This window comes from Falco naumanni, chromosome 18 (genome assembly GCF_017639655.2).
Source record: "Falco naumanni isolate bFalNau1 chromosome 18, bFalNau1.pat, whole genome shotgun sequence".
Classification (NCBI taxonomy): domain Eukaryota; kingdom Metazoa; phylum Chordata; class Aves; order Falconiformes; family Falconidae; genus Falco; species Falco naumanni.
Window position 1 is genome coordinate 4,207,277 of NC_054071.1, and position 16,989 is coordinate 4,224,265.

General features: G+C 53.6%; 2 protein-coding genes across 11 annotated transcripts in view; one reads left to right on the forward strand and one right to left on the reverse strand.

The window, feature by feature from the left end:
* Positions 1–10,953, forward strand: part of IKZF3 (IKAROS family zinc finger 3) — a 40,256-nt gene extending 29,303 nt beyond the window's left edge. For 3 of the 10 annotated variants that reach the window (XM_040617467.1, XM_040617469.1, XM_040617471.1), the window contains 3 exons: positions 188–304; positions 5,498–6,128; positions 7,496–8,998. In XM_040617467.1, coding sequence (XP_040473401.1) covers positions 188–304; positions 5,498–6,128; positions 7,496–7,706 — 959 coding nt within the window. In that variant the 3' untranslated portion in view covers positions 7,707–8,998. Of the gene's footprint in view, positions 1–187; positions 305–5,497; positions 8,999–9,622 lie in introns of those variants that run through there. The other 7 variants (XR_005831380.1, XM_040617464.1, XM_040617465.1 and 4 more) reach the window with 7 other exon arrangements.
* Positions 10,954–11,085: 132 nt separating this feature from the next.
* Positions 11,086–16,287, reverse strand: LOC121098941 (retinol dehydrogenase 8-like). The gene is made up of 6 exons (XM_040617473.1): positions 16,149–16,287; positions 15,914–16,075; positions 14,990–15,169; positions 14,814–14,907; positions 14,540–14,723; positions 11,086–13,770 (listed from the first exon to the last, which is right to left on the reverse strand). The coding sequence occupies exons 1-6, from the start codon at positions 16,243–16,245 to the stop codon at positions 13,531–13,533; spliced, it is 957 nt and encodes a 318-aa protein (XP_040473407.1). The 5' UTR covers positions 16,246–16,287; the 3' UTR covers positions 11,086–13,530.
* Positions 16,288–16,989: the final 702 nt, after the last annotated feature.

A 16,989-nucleotide genomic window follows, 5' to 3' on the forward strand; every position in this document is an offset into this window, starting at 1 on the left:
ACGACAGAAACAGCAAAACAAGTTTACATCAGATCTCCAAACTGTTTCCTCCCAGTTAGTGTGGCAAACTCCGGAGATTAAACCATTCATCTCTTCCTTTTTTTTTTTTTCCTTTTCACCTACGTGTTTTTTGTTTTGTTTTGTTTTTTCTTTTCTTTTTTTTTCCTTTTCACATTTTCCAAACTAGCAAGCGTGGAGGCAAGGCACATCAAGGCAGAGATGGGGAGTGAAAGAGCCCTTGTGCTGGACAGGCTAGCAAGCAACGTGGCAAAGCGAAAAAGCTCAATGCCTCAGAAATTTATTGGTAAGAACAAAAAACCTTTTCATGTGCAACAGCTAAATATGTGCAAGTTGTTAACCTGTAGTACAATGCCTCTGCTTATTTTAAATATCCTTCTCAAGTTTATAATCTAATACAAAAGAATATAAATAAAGTAACTTTGATTATTCTGACATGGGTTTAGTGATTTGTTGTAGGGGCTTGATTGAAATAAAAATAATATATTCTGTTAGATACTTAAACTGGATGGAAGCTACTATTGTGCTTTTTGTCTATTTGTGTAGGCAATTTACAAATACATTTTTATGAGCTTCCATGTGTTGTTTTCTGTACCTGTGCATTTGAAATGTTCTCTGCTAGGTCCTTCACAGGAAAAGAACAGGAAAGCTTCATGCTGTTAAGAGCTGAGAGCTCTTTCTAGTCAGCAGGAGCTGAAGATACTTGCAGGATGCATGTGTGGAATAAGGCCTAAAGACAGAAAAGGATTGGATTTCTGTTAGTCATCCTGCTGAATTTGAATATGATTTAAAAATATCAAATCCTTTCTTGTGGTAATTTAAGCAACAAGGTGTTTCCATAGCATTTTCTTTGCATTTAATTTTATATGATCAGAGTTTTGCATGCTGGGGATCTTAAATACTAGTTCAGCAGGTTCTGTGTTTGCAGCGAACGCCTGATCCTCTCGGCTAGTCTTATTTCATTAACTTGCCTTTTAAGAAAATAAAAGGCAACTCTTGTGTCCCGAGTACAGACCTTAGTCAGCAGTTCTGTAATATTAGTACCAGTAATGCAGTAATGCCTGATTTGTTATATTCTCTATGGTTATATGAAGTACTGAGTGCTTATTTTTCTTAATAGAAACTTTACCTTCAGCCAGGGGGCCTGTGTGGTGGCTGATGTTCACACACATGACTGGGGAGAGGAGAAGCGTGGGGCTGAGGGTGCAGGCAGGATCAGCTGCCGTCAGACTGACCCACCTGGCAGAGGGATGTTCTGAGGAGCTGTTCTCGAACGTCTGGGGCTAAGGGCCAAGCTTAGGTAAGGGTATGGTGCTAAATCCAGAGACAGAGATATATATAAAAGCAACTTAATTTTTGAAGGTAATGTAGCTCTTGCAGGATTTGGTGGGTAGCACTGGACTTTCAGCTATGAAAACTGGTAACTTTTCTTTAGATATCTTAGTATAGCTTTAAAAAGGTCACTTTTTTATACAGGAGTGAAGTTAACACCAGCACACTCTATCTGAGTGCCTTCGGGTACTTAATATTGAAACTGTTGACTATGGGACTTAGACATTACATGTCGTGCTGTGATTCAAAAAGTAATACTAATGCAAATGTTTTTGAAAATCTTTAGCTTCCCTTTTTTTTAGCACTGAGACCAGCTTTACCCAATTCAATCTCTATGTATTTTCTTAAACATAACCTGCAGCAGGTTGCAACCTGCTTGAAGTTAAGTACTAGTGTTTTTCTGATTTGTTTTACCAGCGTACTAGTTACCGTATGGAAAAGATCCTTGTTTGATTTGTGATTGAGCTCAGCAATGTGGTCTGCTGATGGCATGAACTGGTGCTGCATCATGCAAGGGGTTCTGTGGAGAAGCTGGAGGACCCAGGGCAGTTCACCTCAAAGAACAAAATAACTGTTCTCTGAAGCTTGCTGGTTTTTCTAGAACCTACGCGATTGGCATGTTCTTGTTAAGTAATATGTGAAAAAATTGGTCTCTTTTATCCCTGGGAAGTATGTTGGCGAGAGCAGTCTGTCCGACCTTGATTTGACTTTTGTGACTTTCTGAACGCTATGCGTAGGAGTGCAAATCTGCCAGGACAGCTTTGCAATTTCTTGGGAAACGGTGCTCTCAGAACGGGTGCTGATTTTTCATTTTGTCAGGAAGAAGGGATAGAGAAGTATACTAACAAGGCATCTTTGTTTGGCTCATTTTTGTGAATGAAGTCTATTGATCAGAAAAAAAAAAAAATCCCTTTATTATTATTTGAGGGCTCTACAGAGGTTCATACAAGCACCAGGAGTCTCACCCAGGCTATTTTGCACATTTTCGTCGTCAGTAGCTACCTCATGTGCACAAGTCTGAAGTCTCAAATGAGGACACAAATCAGCAGGCCGTATACTTGACTCTTAACCTCTGCACTAGGCCCCTCTTCAAAGCCTTCTCCTACAAAGAGTTTGTCCTCAGCTTTTCCTTCAGTTATGAAGGAACAAGGATTTAAGTGGAAGTTTATGATTCTGTGTTTTCTGTTTTGCTGTGGATTTCTGTTTTGCATGTATATGGGCCAAAGGTACAAACCCTGGCTTTTTGTACTTCCTTGTTTGATTAATGAACAGATAGTTAGCAAAAAAAAAAATTAAAAATAGCCCAGCAGAGCAGATCAGTACCTGTGCTGGTGGTACTTCACTGCTGTACAAAACACTCAGGGGGCTGTATCTTCAGTCAAAGCGCAGTCAATGCATTTCTGCCAGTTTACACCAGCTGAGCATCTTGACCCACAGACTTCTATTTCTTCCTTTTTAAAAACAAGTTCTCCCTGAAACTGGGAGTAAAAAATATATTTCTCATAGTGGTAAAAGTGCTCGTGCGGTTCTGACACAGTCGCAAACACCATTGTCCCTCTGTGTGTGCAAAGTCAAGTGAGAAATGACTGCTTTGGTTAGCACAGTGGCAGGAAACAGGCTCACTCCCTCTTTCCAGTGTCCACACCTCATCAGGTTGCAAAAATCTACGTACATTTCAGAGTAGGTGAAGCAGCACTGAGCAGCACATGAGTATGTGTCATATGCTATGGCTCGTGTGTGAATTCTGAAGGGGAAAGATTTTGCATTGCACTGAGGCAAACAAATGAAGAAAAAAAAAAAAAGAGGAAAGATGCTCTGCTAACCAGTGGCTGTTTTGTACGTGAATACTAAGGAACCTGTAAGTTTAATTCAAAGGTTTTTGGTAACTTTGTGGTGCTTTGCCTGGTGCAAACAGTAGCTTAACTCAGAATAATTTATTACATTGTCCTGCTGGCTACAGCAACAGAACATCAACTGCTTTTGGCACAGTCCATCTTACTCATCCCTCAGTCCCCATATACTCCTTTCCCTTTTTCTAAACCCTTGATACCAACTTTCTCCTGACTGCTGTTGTCATTTTTGGGTGAAGCACTGATCTGGCTTTTTTGGCTCTTTCCATGGAAAGGTTTGCTGTATTTAAGGGGAAACAAAAAATCAAGAGTGCCCCTGCTCTGCCTCCATTCAGCTTGGTTGTGATGTGGTGCTATAGCTTGATGTTCTGGGTATCTGATTAGCACTTTCTGTGGTGCTTTCAGGCAGATTCAGCCTACCTAAATATAGGGATCTTACTGAGGAATTAAAATCAGACGTGTGCTTGCCTTGGGGTGCCTGCTGAGACAGTTGGGGGCGGGAGGAGAGAGAGAAGCCATTCTTTATGTAAAGCCTTTTCCTCCCAAAGTATCTTAGAAATGTTGCGGTCTGGTTTACAGCCTGATTTCTTGCCCTCTTGTAGAAGGCTGCATCTGATGTGCCGTGGCCTTTTAAAAGAGCACGGCAACGTGACACGTTAATGTCTGTCAGAAGCGCATGTGGGTATTTGCATTTCATTTGGTGGAACTGGTAATTTAAGGGAGGCAGAATGGGTTGTTGCGGGGATTTTAAAAAGCCACCAGGATGGTGGAATAGCAGAACACTGCGAGAGCCTCAGTGATCATACGTTAGGTTTTTGAAGTCTTACCTTATAACAGTGAAGCCTAACCCAAAATTTGTAGGGAATCCTGTCTCTCTTTGCTTTTGTTGCCTTTTTTTAAATTTCAAACTTGTTCACATCTTTTTCACTTGCCTGGAGCTGGGTTTATGAGTCATACAAATGTGCTATATCGCTTTGTTTCCTTCTGTGTGAAGCTGGATAGCAAGTTTTGTTGAGGGTTGGAAGCAGTTACACTCTTGTGGTTCGCTAACCTTTTTGAGTGTTTTATAAGAGAAACGTGAGCTCCTGGTTTTCTGCCTCTGCAGTGAAACCTAATGAGTTTCATATACATTGAGTCATGGTGTTGACAGGTGACTGATAAACATCTGCACTATTCAAGTTACTGTAACTAAAAGATTAGTGGATCTGATGTTTGCAAGTCACTCGCACATGAAACATTTGGTCTGGTCCATTTTTTTTTTTTTTTTAAAGCTATGAACGATTGTCTGTTTTCTGTAACCACAGAATTCAGTTACTTTTTTTCTACACATTTACCAAAAGAGTGACTTTAGTCCTTTTGGGGTGCAGTTGTATTTCTTCCTTGCACCTGACATGGGGAAAACTTGTTGCAGTGTTCTGCCCAGCCCACCTTCCACTGCCTTAGTTCTTGCTAGAAAAGGTGTGAGCAGAATTTCAGGTACACTCTCTTCGTTCTCCTCCTGTTCTGTCTAGGCTAGAGTTTTCAAAGCCCCACCGTGCAGAGAGAGGAGCGCATTTCACTCCTCTTTCACTAGCTCCCTGTCAAGTGACCCTAAATATGTTCTTCTATACATCTATACACAGCTGCCAGCGTTCGATTATCTGAAAACCTGTGTAAAGTTCAAAGAAACCAGACTTTGTGTGGAGAAAGCTGTAGTTGGCAGAGGACAGTGGGGAAAATTGACTTCAGTGTCCAAGGATGTATAAAAGAGGATTCTATCAGACGGGTAAAAATAGTGAAGAGTGTATTCAATCTTGGCCGGCACTTGTCTTCACTTTTTCTGTCCGAGAGGGGTATGCTTCTCGGAGGACAAGTCAAGAACAAAAGGTCGCAGTCTTGGTACTGAAAATGGAGTATTTTGGTTCATTATCAATTAGCTCTTTTACAAATATTTTCATTAATGATTATTTACCTTTTTCCAGAAAAAAAGATGAGAGAAGTTAATCTATAGAAGCTTTGATAATATTCTCCCCCTTAAATCCCAGAATAATTAAAAAAAAATAATGACGATTTGTCCAGTAAGTATCCTCACCACTTCCTCTATTAATTTTTTTTTGTTTCCAAGCTTGAGCTTTAAAAAAACCAACAAACCCTCCCCCCCCGCCCCCCCCACCACTTGTGTATATGAACAGCCTCTTTCAGCAGAGAACATTTCATGCCTCTATTTTCCAGTCACTACTGCCATTTAGAAAAGGCATCATGAAGTTTAAATCCTTCTTTGCACACCCAGGTAATTTAATCTCTCTCCTCTCTTGCAGGTGAGAAGCGACATAGTTTTGATGTTAATTATAATTCAAGTTTCATGTACGAAAAGGAAAGCGACGTAATGCAAGGACGCATGATGGACCAGGCCATAAACAATGCCATCACCTACCTCGGGGCAGAAGCCTTGCGCCCTCTTGTGCAGACGCCGCCAGCTCCCACCTCTGAAATGGTCCCCGTCATCAGCAGCCTGTACCCCATCCCGCTGACCCGCGCCGACGTGTCCAACGGCACCTCGCAGGATGCAGAGAAGAGCCACCCCCACCTAAGGGACAAAAGCCTGTCTTCTGACAGAGGCCTCTCCCCAAACAACAGTGGCCAAGACTCCACAGACACTGACAGCAACCACGAGGAGCGGCAGAATCCCACCTTCCACCAAAGCCCGATGATCGCTGCTCAGGCCCGCAACGGCCTCCAGTCCTTCAAGGATTTCCCGAGGCCATACGACATAATCAAGCCACCTGCCATATGCCCCCGCGATGCCTTTAAGGTCATCAACAAGGAAGGGGAAGCCATCGGGGTCTACCGGTGTGACCATTGCCGTGTTCTTTTTTTGGATTATGTGATGTTCACCATCCACATGGGCTGCCACGGGTTCCGCGATCCCTTCGAGTGTAACGTCTGCGGGTACAGAAGCCACGACCGATACGAATTTTCCTCACACATAGCGCGAGGAGAGCACCGAGTAGTGCTCAAATAACAGGACCAGGTTTCCGACAGCAAATCTTTGGTTTAGATTGGAGGGGAGGCTTGTTTGTTTGTTTTTGAATTAGTATAAAGAAAAGTAATTGAGTATTTTTCTATGCCAGTTTTTGAATGAGTGTCACAGGGAGGTGACACCTTTTAAAATTTTTCTTTACAAATAATTCAGTGTTCTGTAGCATCTATGCCTAGCTGCTGTGGTGAGCAGTACTGTATAAAATACTAGGAGCCAAGACCGATTTTTATATGAACTTTTATTTTTGTGAAAATTAAGAGCCATTTAAGATGGTTTTTTTTATTTTTTAATGTGCATTCGGGTTTAGAATATATGCTTTAACTCAGCGCAAAAGGTTTTTACGCCCCAGTTTCCCTGCTCGGTCAGGTGTATAGTCAGAATTATATAGGAGGAGTTTTCTCTAGCTGTTACGTGCCGGGTGGTCTTCAAATGCCTAATCACCGAAACAGGGAGAACGCGTGTCTGGGAAGGATTATTAATTCCTCTTTAAAGGTTTTCCCCTAAGTCTTAAAGAGCATGTGGCCCCACCACACTTTCATTTTTCTTACCCCTCTGTTCACTTTCTTTAAAGTCACTCCCACATGTCTCTTACTCAGTAATAGCAAAATAAGAAATGAGACCTATTTTGGTGTTGGGGTTTTTTAACTGTATGCATTTTTGGGATACCCAGTTGAGGTCATCGGTTGGCTCATCCATGCAGTCTGGGGAAATCCTGATTTTTCACTGATGGAAAGTCCTCCTTTCTGATGGGTGCCAAAAGCCAGGATGAAACTGTGCTGCTCACTGTGCCCCTGCCTTGCTCCTGCTCAGCTCCAGCAGCAGAACTGGTGGCCATGCTGTCCAGCCCGCGGCCAGCCCTGGCACTCAACATCCCTGCGGACGGCAGGACGCCTTGGGCTCGGAGCGGGAGTCACCCTGTCCTGGCAGCAAACACCGTGAGAATCTGCATACATGAATGTGTGGGAGCTGACAGCTCAATCACGCTGTCTGGTTTTATGTGGGGATATCCCTCAGAGTGAAATGTGCTGTTTTGCAAAATGAGTATTTACCATTACTTTGAAGCTGGTTTTTAAAATAGTTCTTTTAATCTGATCATTGCTCTGCAGCTGTATTATTAGTCACTGTGCTGAAGATATGAATTTGATAACAGTTTTGCTGAGTGAATGTTTATTCTTTGCAAAGTATTTTTGTATAATGTAGAGTTAGGTGTGTTCTGATGGACTTTTTTGCATCCATTGTATGGTTTGATACCTACGTTGCTTTTGTACGTTTTCAGCATTGCTGTGCCAATATCCGTGGTGATCCATCCATTTCCACGAGGGAAGGTTGGACCACAGAGACAAGGCTCAAGAAATAATGAATTTCATTCCTCCCTCTGGCCTGGGCTCACTTTTTTGGCTCAAATACTTTCTGCCTCCCTGGGGTTTAAGGTTAAAAAAAATAATTGTATTAATTTTCCCGATAATGGTACGTCTGAAGAAAGATAAATTAGTCTGCAGTGTGCTTGAGTAGCTGAAGAAGTGCTAGATCCTACATCTTGCTTATCGTTCGGGGTAAGGAGAACTATTTTCCTGCCTTGTGTGATGTCCTGTGCGTAGTTATAAACTAGGTTTAGGATCTTTTCCGATAACTGGTTTCCCATCATGAGGCACGTGATGAATTCATCTTCCCCGATGAATTGTCACGCTGTGACAGCCAGGCTGCAGTTCCAACCAGGGCTTAACGTGACTGCTGGAGGATTGCGGCCAGCAGGCTGGACTGGGAAAGGCTTCAGCCAATTCCATAGCTCCATCCCTCCTGCTGCATTTTCGGGGGGAAGCACCCAAGTTACACGCACACCGTGGCTGCTGAATGTGCTCCTCAGGGTTCCGCAGAAACGAAGAAGATGACGCATAATAAAACGTAACTTGTCATTTGCACAGGAAGCTCCTCAGCTCGCCGAACGTGTGGCACGCAGCACCGCCGTTGGCTTTCTCACGCCGCCACTGAATCCTTGAAAACACTCTGCAGATTACTGTCCCGCTCCTCACTTCCCGCCAGGCAGGGCCTCGGCCACCTACCCTTGCTTCCCAGATAAGGTGAGCATCCAACCGTGAGGAATGCCGCCAGGTTTTTGAAGGGAAGGAGGGAGGGGTTTGGAGTGCCTGGCCCAGACGCACCGTTTTCCCACCGCTGCCAGGGCAGAGTCAGGATTTCGAGGCAGACTGAACCGAAAGAAGTTCCCTGTGCTGTCTGGCGTTGACAAGCCATAACCTCCTGGAGGTTATCATTGAGCAGTCGCGTGTTGTGGAATTTCAACCCGGTCTTTTATTAAAACGTAGATATATTTTTATGAGTACCGTTGATCCGCTGTGTGATGCTCGTTGAGCGTGTGCCTGCGCCTCCCTGAAGCAGGGCCAGAGCCTGCCTGAGCCGTGGCCTGGGAGCAGGCCTGGAGTGCTAGGCTCGGCGCTCGGAACAGCCCCTCGGCATCTTCCCTTCACGGCAGGGACCCCTCTGGCACAGCCCACCGGGTCCCACAGCGCTGCCCCAGGGGCCGGGACCCTCCCTCAGGGGCCAAGCCCCGGCATGGGAGGCAGGGAGCCCGTGGGGCTGCGTGCAGCCTCGGGCAGGTCTCTGAGCTCCAGGAGCTTTGCGAATCGCTTCTTCTGGGCAAACAGAGGGGCAAAATCTGCCGGTAGTTGCTGTGAGCCTGATTTATTCTGCTCCTGCTTTGGTTTTCTTGGTATGAAACAAATTTCTGCTCAGACCATTCTCTTTGACCATGCTCCAGCCAGCTGTTTCATCTGTCTCCGCTTGGTTTCTTTCTCTGCTGATGAATTATACCTAAACAGCAGGCAGCACAACAGCAGGAGGCTCAGCAATCCAGCTTTTAGCATTAAAGAATGAGCCTCTTGTGCTTAAAACTTTATTGAATTTTTTAAAAGTTTCCATAAACTCCTGTGTACCTAATAGTTAACAGGACCTGGGCGCTGCTCTGTTCCCCTGCTCTCCCATGGCCAAAGCTCATTCTTTCAGCCACAAAAGCAGAGGCGCTGGGTGACGCTCGGAGCCCAAAGGTGAACAGCAGATCCTGGCTGACAAGCGGGAGCGGAGCGCCGGGGCCGGAGCTGCTCCCGTCTATTGCCGCTGGGATCTGTAAATCATGATGATGTGATGGAAGCCATGACCAGCGCGCAGCCGTGGTGCTTCCACGCGGGGCTGCCGAGCCGATGGCAGAACACTGACTAGTTACTCAGTGGAGTGCTGATACCCTCTGAGATGTAAAGCTAAAGTAGTCTGCTCCTCTAACTGCTGAAAAATGGTATTGGGTTTTAGTTTTGGTTAACAGATGAATGCTACGGTCCAAGGAAACGCGCCCTTCTCTGACCTGGCACTGCCACGACTCTCCTTGTCTCCCCAGCAAGCGCAGGACATGCATTCCCAGGAGGGGAACAGCCCAAAGTCACCCCCGTAGAGCAGAAGCGATTCCTGCGGGATGCCCTGGACACCAAGCCGAGCGTGCAGGCAGCTGCTGCCAGCCTCAGGACTCGCTCCTTGTGACTTGATCTGTCACAACGTGCCATCCTCCTCGCCCTGGTGTTACCAAGCACAGTCACAGCGAAACCAGGCTCCGGCAGAAGTGTGGAGGAGCTGTGGCGGTGGCCGGGTGCTGAGCCACGGTGCTGGTGCACACCGGAGGCTGGGTTTGTGCCTGGGATTGCAGGCGCCTGCGGGTGACGCTGGGTGGGCATCAAGCTGCCCTCGCGCAGGGTGTCTCCCGGCTGGCAGCGCCAGGGAAAGGAGCGTCGAGGAAGGGGATGGTGGAAGGGGCACGTGCCCCTTGAATTCCTCCCCACGCAGCCACGCTCTCACTGGTAGGATCGCTGGGGGTCCCGCCATCCGCAGGGGGACGAGCCTGCATGCCCAGCAGCCCAGGGAGGGGGGCAAGGAAACTCCCAGCCCCACGTGCCTGGACCCCCTCCAGGCCAGCTTCAATGCTGGAGGCACGGCTGCTCCGTGGGCTCGGGCTTTCCGTGGGGCAACGGGAGTTGCGCCCACCGTGCCAGAGCGTGTCCGTCCGATGGAAACACGCCGGCAGGCGGGGAGGGGGCAGGCTGACGCCAGCCCTCCCACAGCCCTTTTTTAGCACCTGTTTTAGCAGGTTGGTGTTGCTCATGCTTATTTCATACCCTCCCGACGCCTTCTACCATGAGAAGCTGGACACGCTTGAAAAACAGAAAAGGAAAAAAAAAAAAACAAACCCAAAAAGAAAGTCACAGGATCCTTTTTTTTTTTTTTTTTTCTTTTGCCTTCACCTTCACTTCCTCCCTCGCCTGGGTGAAACGCAAGCGCCAAGAGTTATTTTCCCCTCGCTGCGACGCTGCCAGGTGACTCGGAAGGACTGGGTGAAACGCTGCCAGCGCTCGCAGCTCCAGGCTGACCCAGGGGGCTCGGCGCTGGGGGCAGCGAATCCCACAGTGTATCCCCAGCCCGGCTTTTCCCGGAATAGAAGCTGTTTGGACACTAACTCACCCCCCAGCCCTCTCCTGCCTGGAACCAAAGACCCTTTCAAGCACCAGGCTTATAAAAACGTTGGGTTGGTGTGATGACAGAGATCCTTATCTGCTGATATGCTGTAATTATGATAGAGCAGCGAGGAACTCGTTTCCCCCATCATGTTGAAACACGCTTTGTAACGCACAAAAATATCCTATAAAACTTTTCCGGGTGCTGAGCTGCATCCTCTGAGCATCCTGGCCAGCTCCTGCTCCCCGTCACGGAGCGGTCCAGCACCCGAAGACCAGCAGTGCTGGGAGAGGCGAGAGGGTGCGGGAGGACTGAGTCACCTCCGTCACCTCCTCCTTGTCCCAGTTCCCCAGCCTCTGGCTGAGTCACGCTCCCCCGCGCCATCCCACTGCGGACCTCCCCGGCGTTTTCCAGCCCTCTGCGTGGGCTGGGTGGCTCTGCCGGGCTCCTGTTGTCCCCAGGGAGGGTGTGGGGCTCCCCAAAGCTGGGGGGCAAGGCGTGAGCGGGGCACGGGGCCACCTCTGTGCTCCTCTTGGGGGGCTGAGCAACAAGGGGGTGGGGGTCTTGCAAGTGCCCCCCACGCTGGCACTGCCAAGGGGGAAGCTTTGCAGCCACGGGTGCAGGCAGCAAGCAGGGACAGGGCCGCGGCTGTCCCCGTGGCACCACGGTGGGGACAGCAGGTTCACGTCACGCCTGATGCCCCCCTCGCTTCGCCGGGAGGGAAGTGAAGCCCCCGGGGAGCCGCGCACTCCTGTGCCACCGCCATTCCCTCCGGCGGGGTTATATCTGGCACCGCATTTGCATCGCAGCAAAGCAGCGCACCTGGGCAGCGCGCGCAACCCTCGGGGGACCGACGGCGCAGGGAGCGGCTGCTGATTGTCACACGCCAGGGCCAGGAAAGTCCCGACAGACGATTGTTTTGAGAAGAACCTGCTTGTACCCCACGAGCGGTCTCGGCCCCTCGGACGCAGCCCCCCCACCGGCGGGGCTGTGCCCATGGCGGGGATGTTCCTGGCCTCTGCAGTGGCGCCCCACAACCGGGGACGATGGTCCCAAGCTGGTGGTGATGCTCCTCAGCCATAGCCATGGCCCCGGCGCCCCCCACCAATGGAGGACCCCCCCTCCCCAGGCCACAGCAGCTCCATTTCCCCCCTCGCTTCACCCAGGACCCCCTTCCCACCACGGGCGTTGGTGAGATGGGCTGTGAGTGGGGCTGTGGGGTGTTGGGGATGATCCTGCCCCCCCCCCCTTCCCCCTCACTGCTGCTTTCCTGGGGAACTGGGGGCACCGTGGGGCTGGGGGTGTCTGGGGGGGTTCCTGCCCTCCTTCTCAGCCCCATTTCCCACAGCTGTGGCTCTGGTGGGGGGCCCCCCCTCGTTGTTCCCTGAGGCCTGGCGTAGCCCCCCCTACCCCCCCTCCCTAACCCCTGGAGCGGAGAAAGTTAGTCAAATCTGCAGAAACCACAGCGGGGGGGAAGGGGGGGCTGATTCTCCGCCACCGCTTTGATGTCACCCTTGCACGTCCCGCAGGTGCTGCGCCGTTGCCATAGCCCCAGCGCCATGGTCCCCACCGCTGCTTTGCCATCAACCCGTGCAAAAAGGGGGGGATAATGCAAAAATATTTCCTCTCCCCCCACCATCGTCTTGTCCCCGAGGTGCCTGGAGCCAGCCAGACCCACACGAGCTGGTGCACAGTGCTGCAGCTGCCATCCAGCTCCTCGCACATGGGGCTGGGGGTCCTGGCAGGGGTTGGGGGGGGCTACACTGAGGACCCCGCATCCCCGCCACACCTGCATCCCTGCACCCTCCATCCTGGGCACCGGCGAGGCTGTGCGGTGTCCCTGGCTCCGGCGCAGCTGCAGTGGGAAGCGTGGTGGGAGCCAGGAAGGTTTCTGAGAAATGGCCCCACGGCACTGAATCATGCCGGGCCTCCCTGCGGTTTCCCCCTGCTCTCACCTCCTGGGTGCTGTCACGCCAGGCGCCCACACGCAAGCACCCTGCACCCAGCACGGGGGGGTGGCACAGGCTGCACCCCCCCTCCCTGCCATCCCCCCCTCCCCGAGCTGGTGGGGAGCCCCCAGAGCAGCGCAGGGTGCTGGGGTCCCCCTGACGTGCCTGCCTCTGCTGCCTGGCCTGCACCCACCATGCACGCTGCACCCCTGCACCCATCCTGCACCCAGAAACCCTGCACCCAGCAATCTACATGCTCTGCACCAGTCCCTGCAGCCCCTTTGCACCCCCTCTTTACACCCCCATGCACCCGCTGGACACACCGTGCACCCTTCGCACCCTGCTGCCATCCCTGCACCCCCTGCACCCAGCGCTGCAGCCGAGCTGCACCAGCGCGCTGCAGCCCCCTGTGCCGGCCCAGTGCCGGGGGCTCGGTGCTGGCGGGGGGGTGACACAGTGCAGTATGGGACCCCCACACACAGGGCACTGCTGACCCCACAGCCACGGCTGGGGGAAGGGGGATGCGGCCATCACTGGGGACAGGACCAGGGCCCCAGGGTGCTGCACACCCCTGGGTGCAAGGGGATGGGGGGGTCTGGGTGCCCCCAGAGAGCAGGAGGCTGGGGGGGGCAGCTGCTAGCCCTTCCCAGCCCCTTCACGGCCGCTGCACTCTCAGAGGAAGCTGCTCTGCTTTTTCACCTGGCACTGGTTAAAAATACCACTCCCGATTTTAATGCGGCGGTGGCGGGCACTATTTCGGGCCAGGAAGCGAAACCCCCCGCAGGTCCAGCCCCACTCACCCCCCACCTCCGAGCTGCCCCCCGAAGGGAGCCAGGTACCGGGGGTTGGGGGTCTATCTGAAGCCCAGCAGCCGGACACCCTCCTTCACCTTCTGGGCTTTCCAGCGGAGCAGGCGGATGGCGCGGAGGCTGAGCCGCAGCACCGCGTCGTACTTGAACACCAGCTTGTAGAAAGCATCGGTCATGAGGGCGCCGCTGGGGTCGGCGTGCTTCAGCGCGGCCATCGGCGTGTACGCCACATTGGTCTGATGCCGGAAGGGTGGCCGAGCCGCCTCGATCACCCGCAGTGTGTGCTGCACATAGGGACATCACTGTCCCCTTCCTGCCCCCATCTCCTCCCTCTCCTTCCCATCCCATCCCAGCCCATCCCCATTCCCATTTCCATCCCATCCCATCCTATCTGCATCCCATCCCCAACCTCATTTCCATCCCATCCCATCCCCATTCCCATTTCTATCCCATCCCCATCCCATCCTGTCTGCATCCCATCCCCATTCCCAATCCCATTCCCATCCCATCCTATCCCCAACCCTTTTCCACTCCCATCCCATCCTATCCCCTTGCCCATCCCCAGCCCCATCTCATTCCATCCCAAACCCCTTCCCATCCCATCTCCTTCCCATTCCCATCCCATCTCCTTCCCATTCCCATCCCATCCTATTCCCTTGCCCATCCCCAACCCCATCCCATTCCATCCCAAACCCCTTCCCATCCCATCTCCCTCCCATTCCCATCCCATCTCCTTCCCATTCCCATCCTATCCTATCCCCAACCACATCCCACCTGATCCCATCCCCATTCCCATCCCCCACTCCCATCCCATCCCAACCCCATCCCCATCCCCATCCACCCCCATTCCCAGCTGGGCTCAGCCCCATCAGGATGGAGCTGAGGGGGAAGGAGTTGTTGGAGCAGGACCCCTGCTCTGCTGCCAGCTGGGGGTCGCTGCTCCTCGTTAGGGCTAATTGAGGCTTCTCTAAAGAGCCCAGCCCAGCTGGGGGTTGCCAGGCTGGGGGGTGGGAAGAGGGCAGCCCCCCTCCTGGCCACCTGCCCGCCTGTCACCTCTGCAATGTCCTCAGGGGTCTGGCCCAGGCTGGCGAAGACGTCCCTGGAGTTCCTCAGGTAGAGGTTGGTGAAGATGTCGGCCGTCTCAGGGTCGGTCCGCGAGTAGTCGGCGCGTTTGGCTTCCTCGTACAACTTCATCTCGAACTCCGTCGTCACCGGCCCTGGCTCCACCAGGCTGATCCTGCCCAGGGATGGGGCACTGGGGACCCCGACACCCCCCAAACCCCTCCGCCCCGGGGGGGCTGTGCCCACCACCAGCCCCTGGACTCACGCCACATTGAAGCGCAGCGCCTGCACCACCAGGCTCTCGCAGAAACCCTCCACCGCAAACTTGGAGGCTGCGTAGATGTCGTTGAAGACGATGCCTGGAATGGGTGGAGGGGGTCCCGGTCAGGGTTGGGGTGGGGGGGGTTGTTGGTTCCACCAGGGTGCCCCATCCTCCCCTACCCTGCAGGCCCATGATGCTGCTGATGACCACGATGTGCCCTCCACGGCGGCGCTTCATGTCGGGCAGGACCTCCTTGACCAGGCGGACGAGGCCGAAGAAGTTGGTGTCCATGAGGCTCTGCATGGCTGCCAGGCTCTGGCACTCCAGGGGGCCAGCCATGCCCACCCCGGCGTTGCTGACTGTGGGCACGGGGCATCAGTGGGGTGTCCCCCATGCAGGGGCCTCCTGCACACAGTGCTGAAGGTCCCCAATGCTCAGAGGGTCCCCAGCATGGGATGCCCTGGGTGTGGAGGATCCCTGGGACATGGGGTGGCCCCAGCACAGAGGGTCACTGGTGCAGGATGTCGCTGGTGTGTGGTGTCAGGGGGTCCCTGGTGCACGAGGTGTCCCCAGCACAGAGGGTCCCTGGCATGGAGGGTCCCTGGTGTGCGGGGTCGGGGGGTCCCTGGGACACGGGGTGGCCCCAGCACAGAGGGTCCCTGGCATGGAGGGTCCCTGGTGTGTGGGGTCAGGGGGTTCCTGGGACACAGGGTGGCCCCAGCACAGAGGGTCCCTGGCATGGAGGGTCCCTGGTGTATAGGGTCAGGGGGTCCCTGGGACATGGGGTGGCCCCAGCACAGAGGGTCCCTGGCATGGAGGGTCCCTGGTGTGTGGGATCAGGGGGTCCCTGGGACATGGGGTGGCCCCAGCACAGAGGGTCCCTGGTGCAGAATGTCTCTGGCATGGAGGGTCCCTGGTGCATGGGATCAGGGAGTCCCTGGTGCATGAGGTGTACCCAGCACAGAGGGTCCCCAGCATGGGACATGCTCAGCATGGACAACCCCCCATGCATGGGGTGTCCCCAGCATGGAGGCTCCCTGGCAGGTGGCCCCCCAGCACGGGGCGCCATGGGGACGCGGTGGGAGGGGGGTGCTGGGGCTCACCCAGGACGTCGATGTGGCGCCCAGGGATGCTGTTGAGGCAGGCGCGGATGGAGTCCTCGTCGCAGACATCCAGCTGCTTGATCTCCAGCGTCCGACCCAGCGCCGGCCCCGCCGCCGCCGCCAGCGCCCCGCTCCTGCCCACGTTCCTCATGGTGGCGATAACTGGGGGCAGAGGCAGCTGAGCCCCGCACGGGGGTCTCCCCTAGGCATGGGGGATCCCCCCAACCCCACTCACCTCGGAAGCGGCGCTGCTTGTCCCGTGCCAGCCTCACCGCCAGCGCCAGCCCGATGCCGGAGGAACAGCCGGTGATCAGCACCGTCTTCGGAGCCATGGCACCACCGCGGCCCCGCTCCCCGGCCCCCCGCCTTTAATAGCAGCTGGTGCGGCCCCAGCCCCCCCAAACTGGGGCCCTTAATCCTGCCCCACTAATCCCCGCTTGGGGATTTGCCGGCGGCCGCGTGGCTGAGCCGCACGTGGTGCCATGGCGCACAGAGGGGCCTTTGTGCGGGACCAGGGGCACCGCGGGGACACGGCAGGACATGGGGACGCTGCCAGCCGTGTGCACGCTGGCAGTGGGGGGGGTGGGGACGGACCCCCCCAGCACCCCGGCTTTGCCTACAGAGGGGATGAGGCGGAAGCTCTGAAAAAATAACATTTTATTGTCACTGGTATAAAACACGTCACAGTTGAACTGGCCTTGTGGGGACATGGGGGACACAGTGGTGGGTGCCCCCCTCAACCCCCCACCCCCCCCTCCCCGGGACCCCACTCCTGGGACTGGGGACCCCCAAGCCCTCCTGGCCTGGGGGTGAGGAGTGCCAGGCCCCCCTGGGGACACTTGGGGACACTTGTGGCTGGTGCTGTGGAGGCGGGGGGGGGGGGAGCAGAAAGTGCTTGAGTGTGGGGGGGACTGGCAGCGCTGGCACCCCAGGACCCCGGGGGCAGAGCTGGCACCCAGGGCACAGGGTGGGGGGCTGGTGGTGGAGGAGCCATCCTCGTCCCTGCACGTGCTGTGCCAAGCCGGCCCCAATCCTGCCACCCTGTGCCGGGCTGTGCCAAACCACGTCAGTGGTGC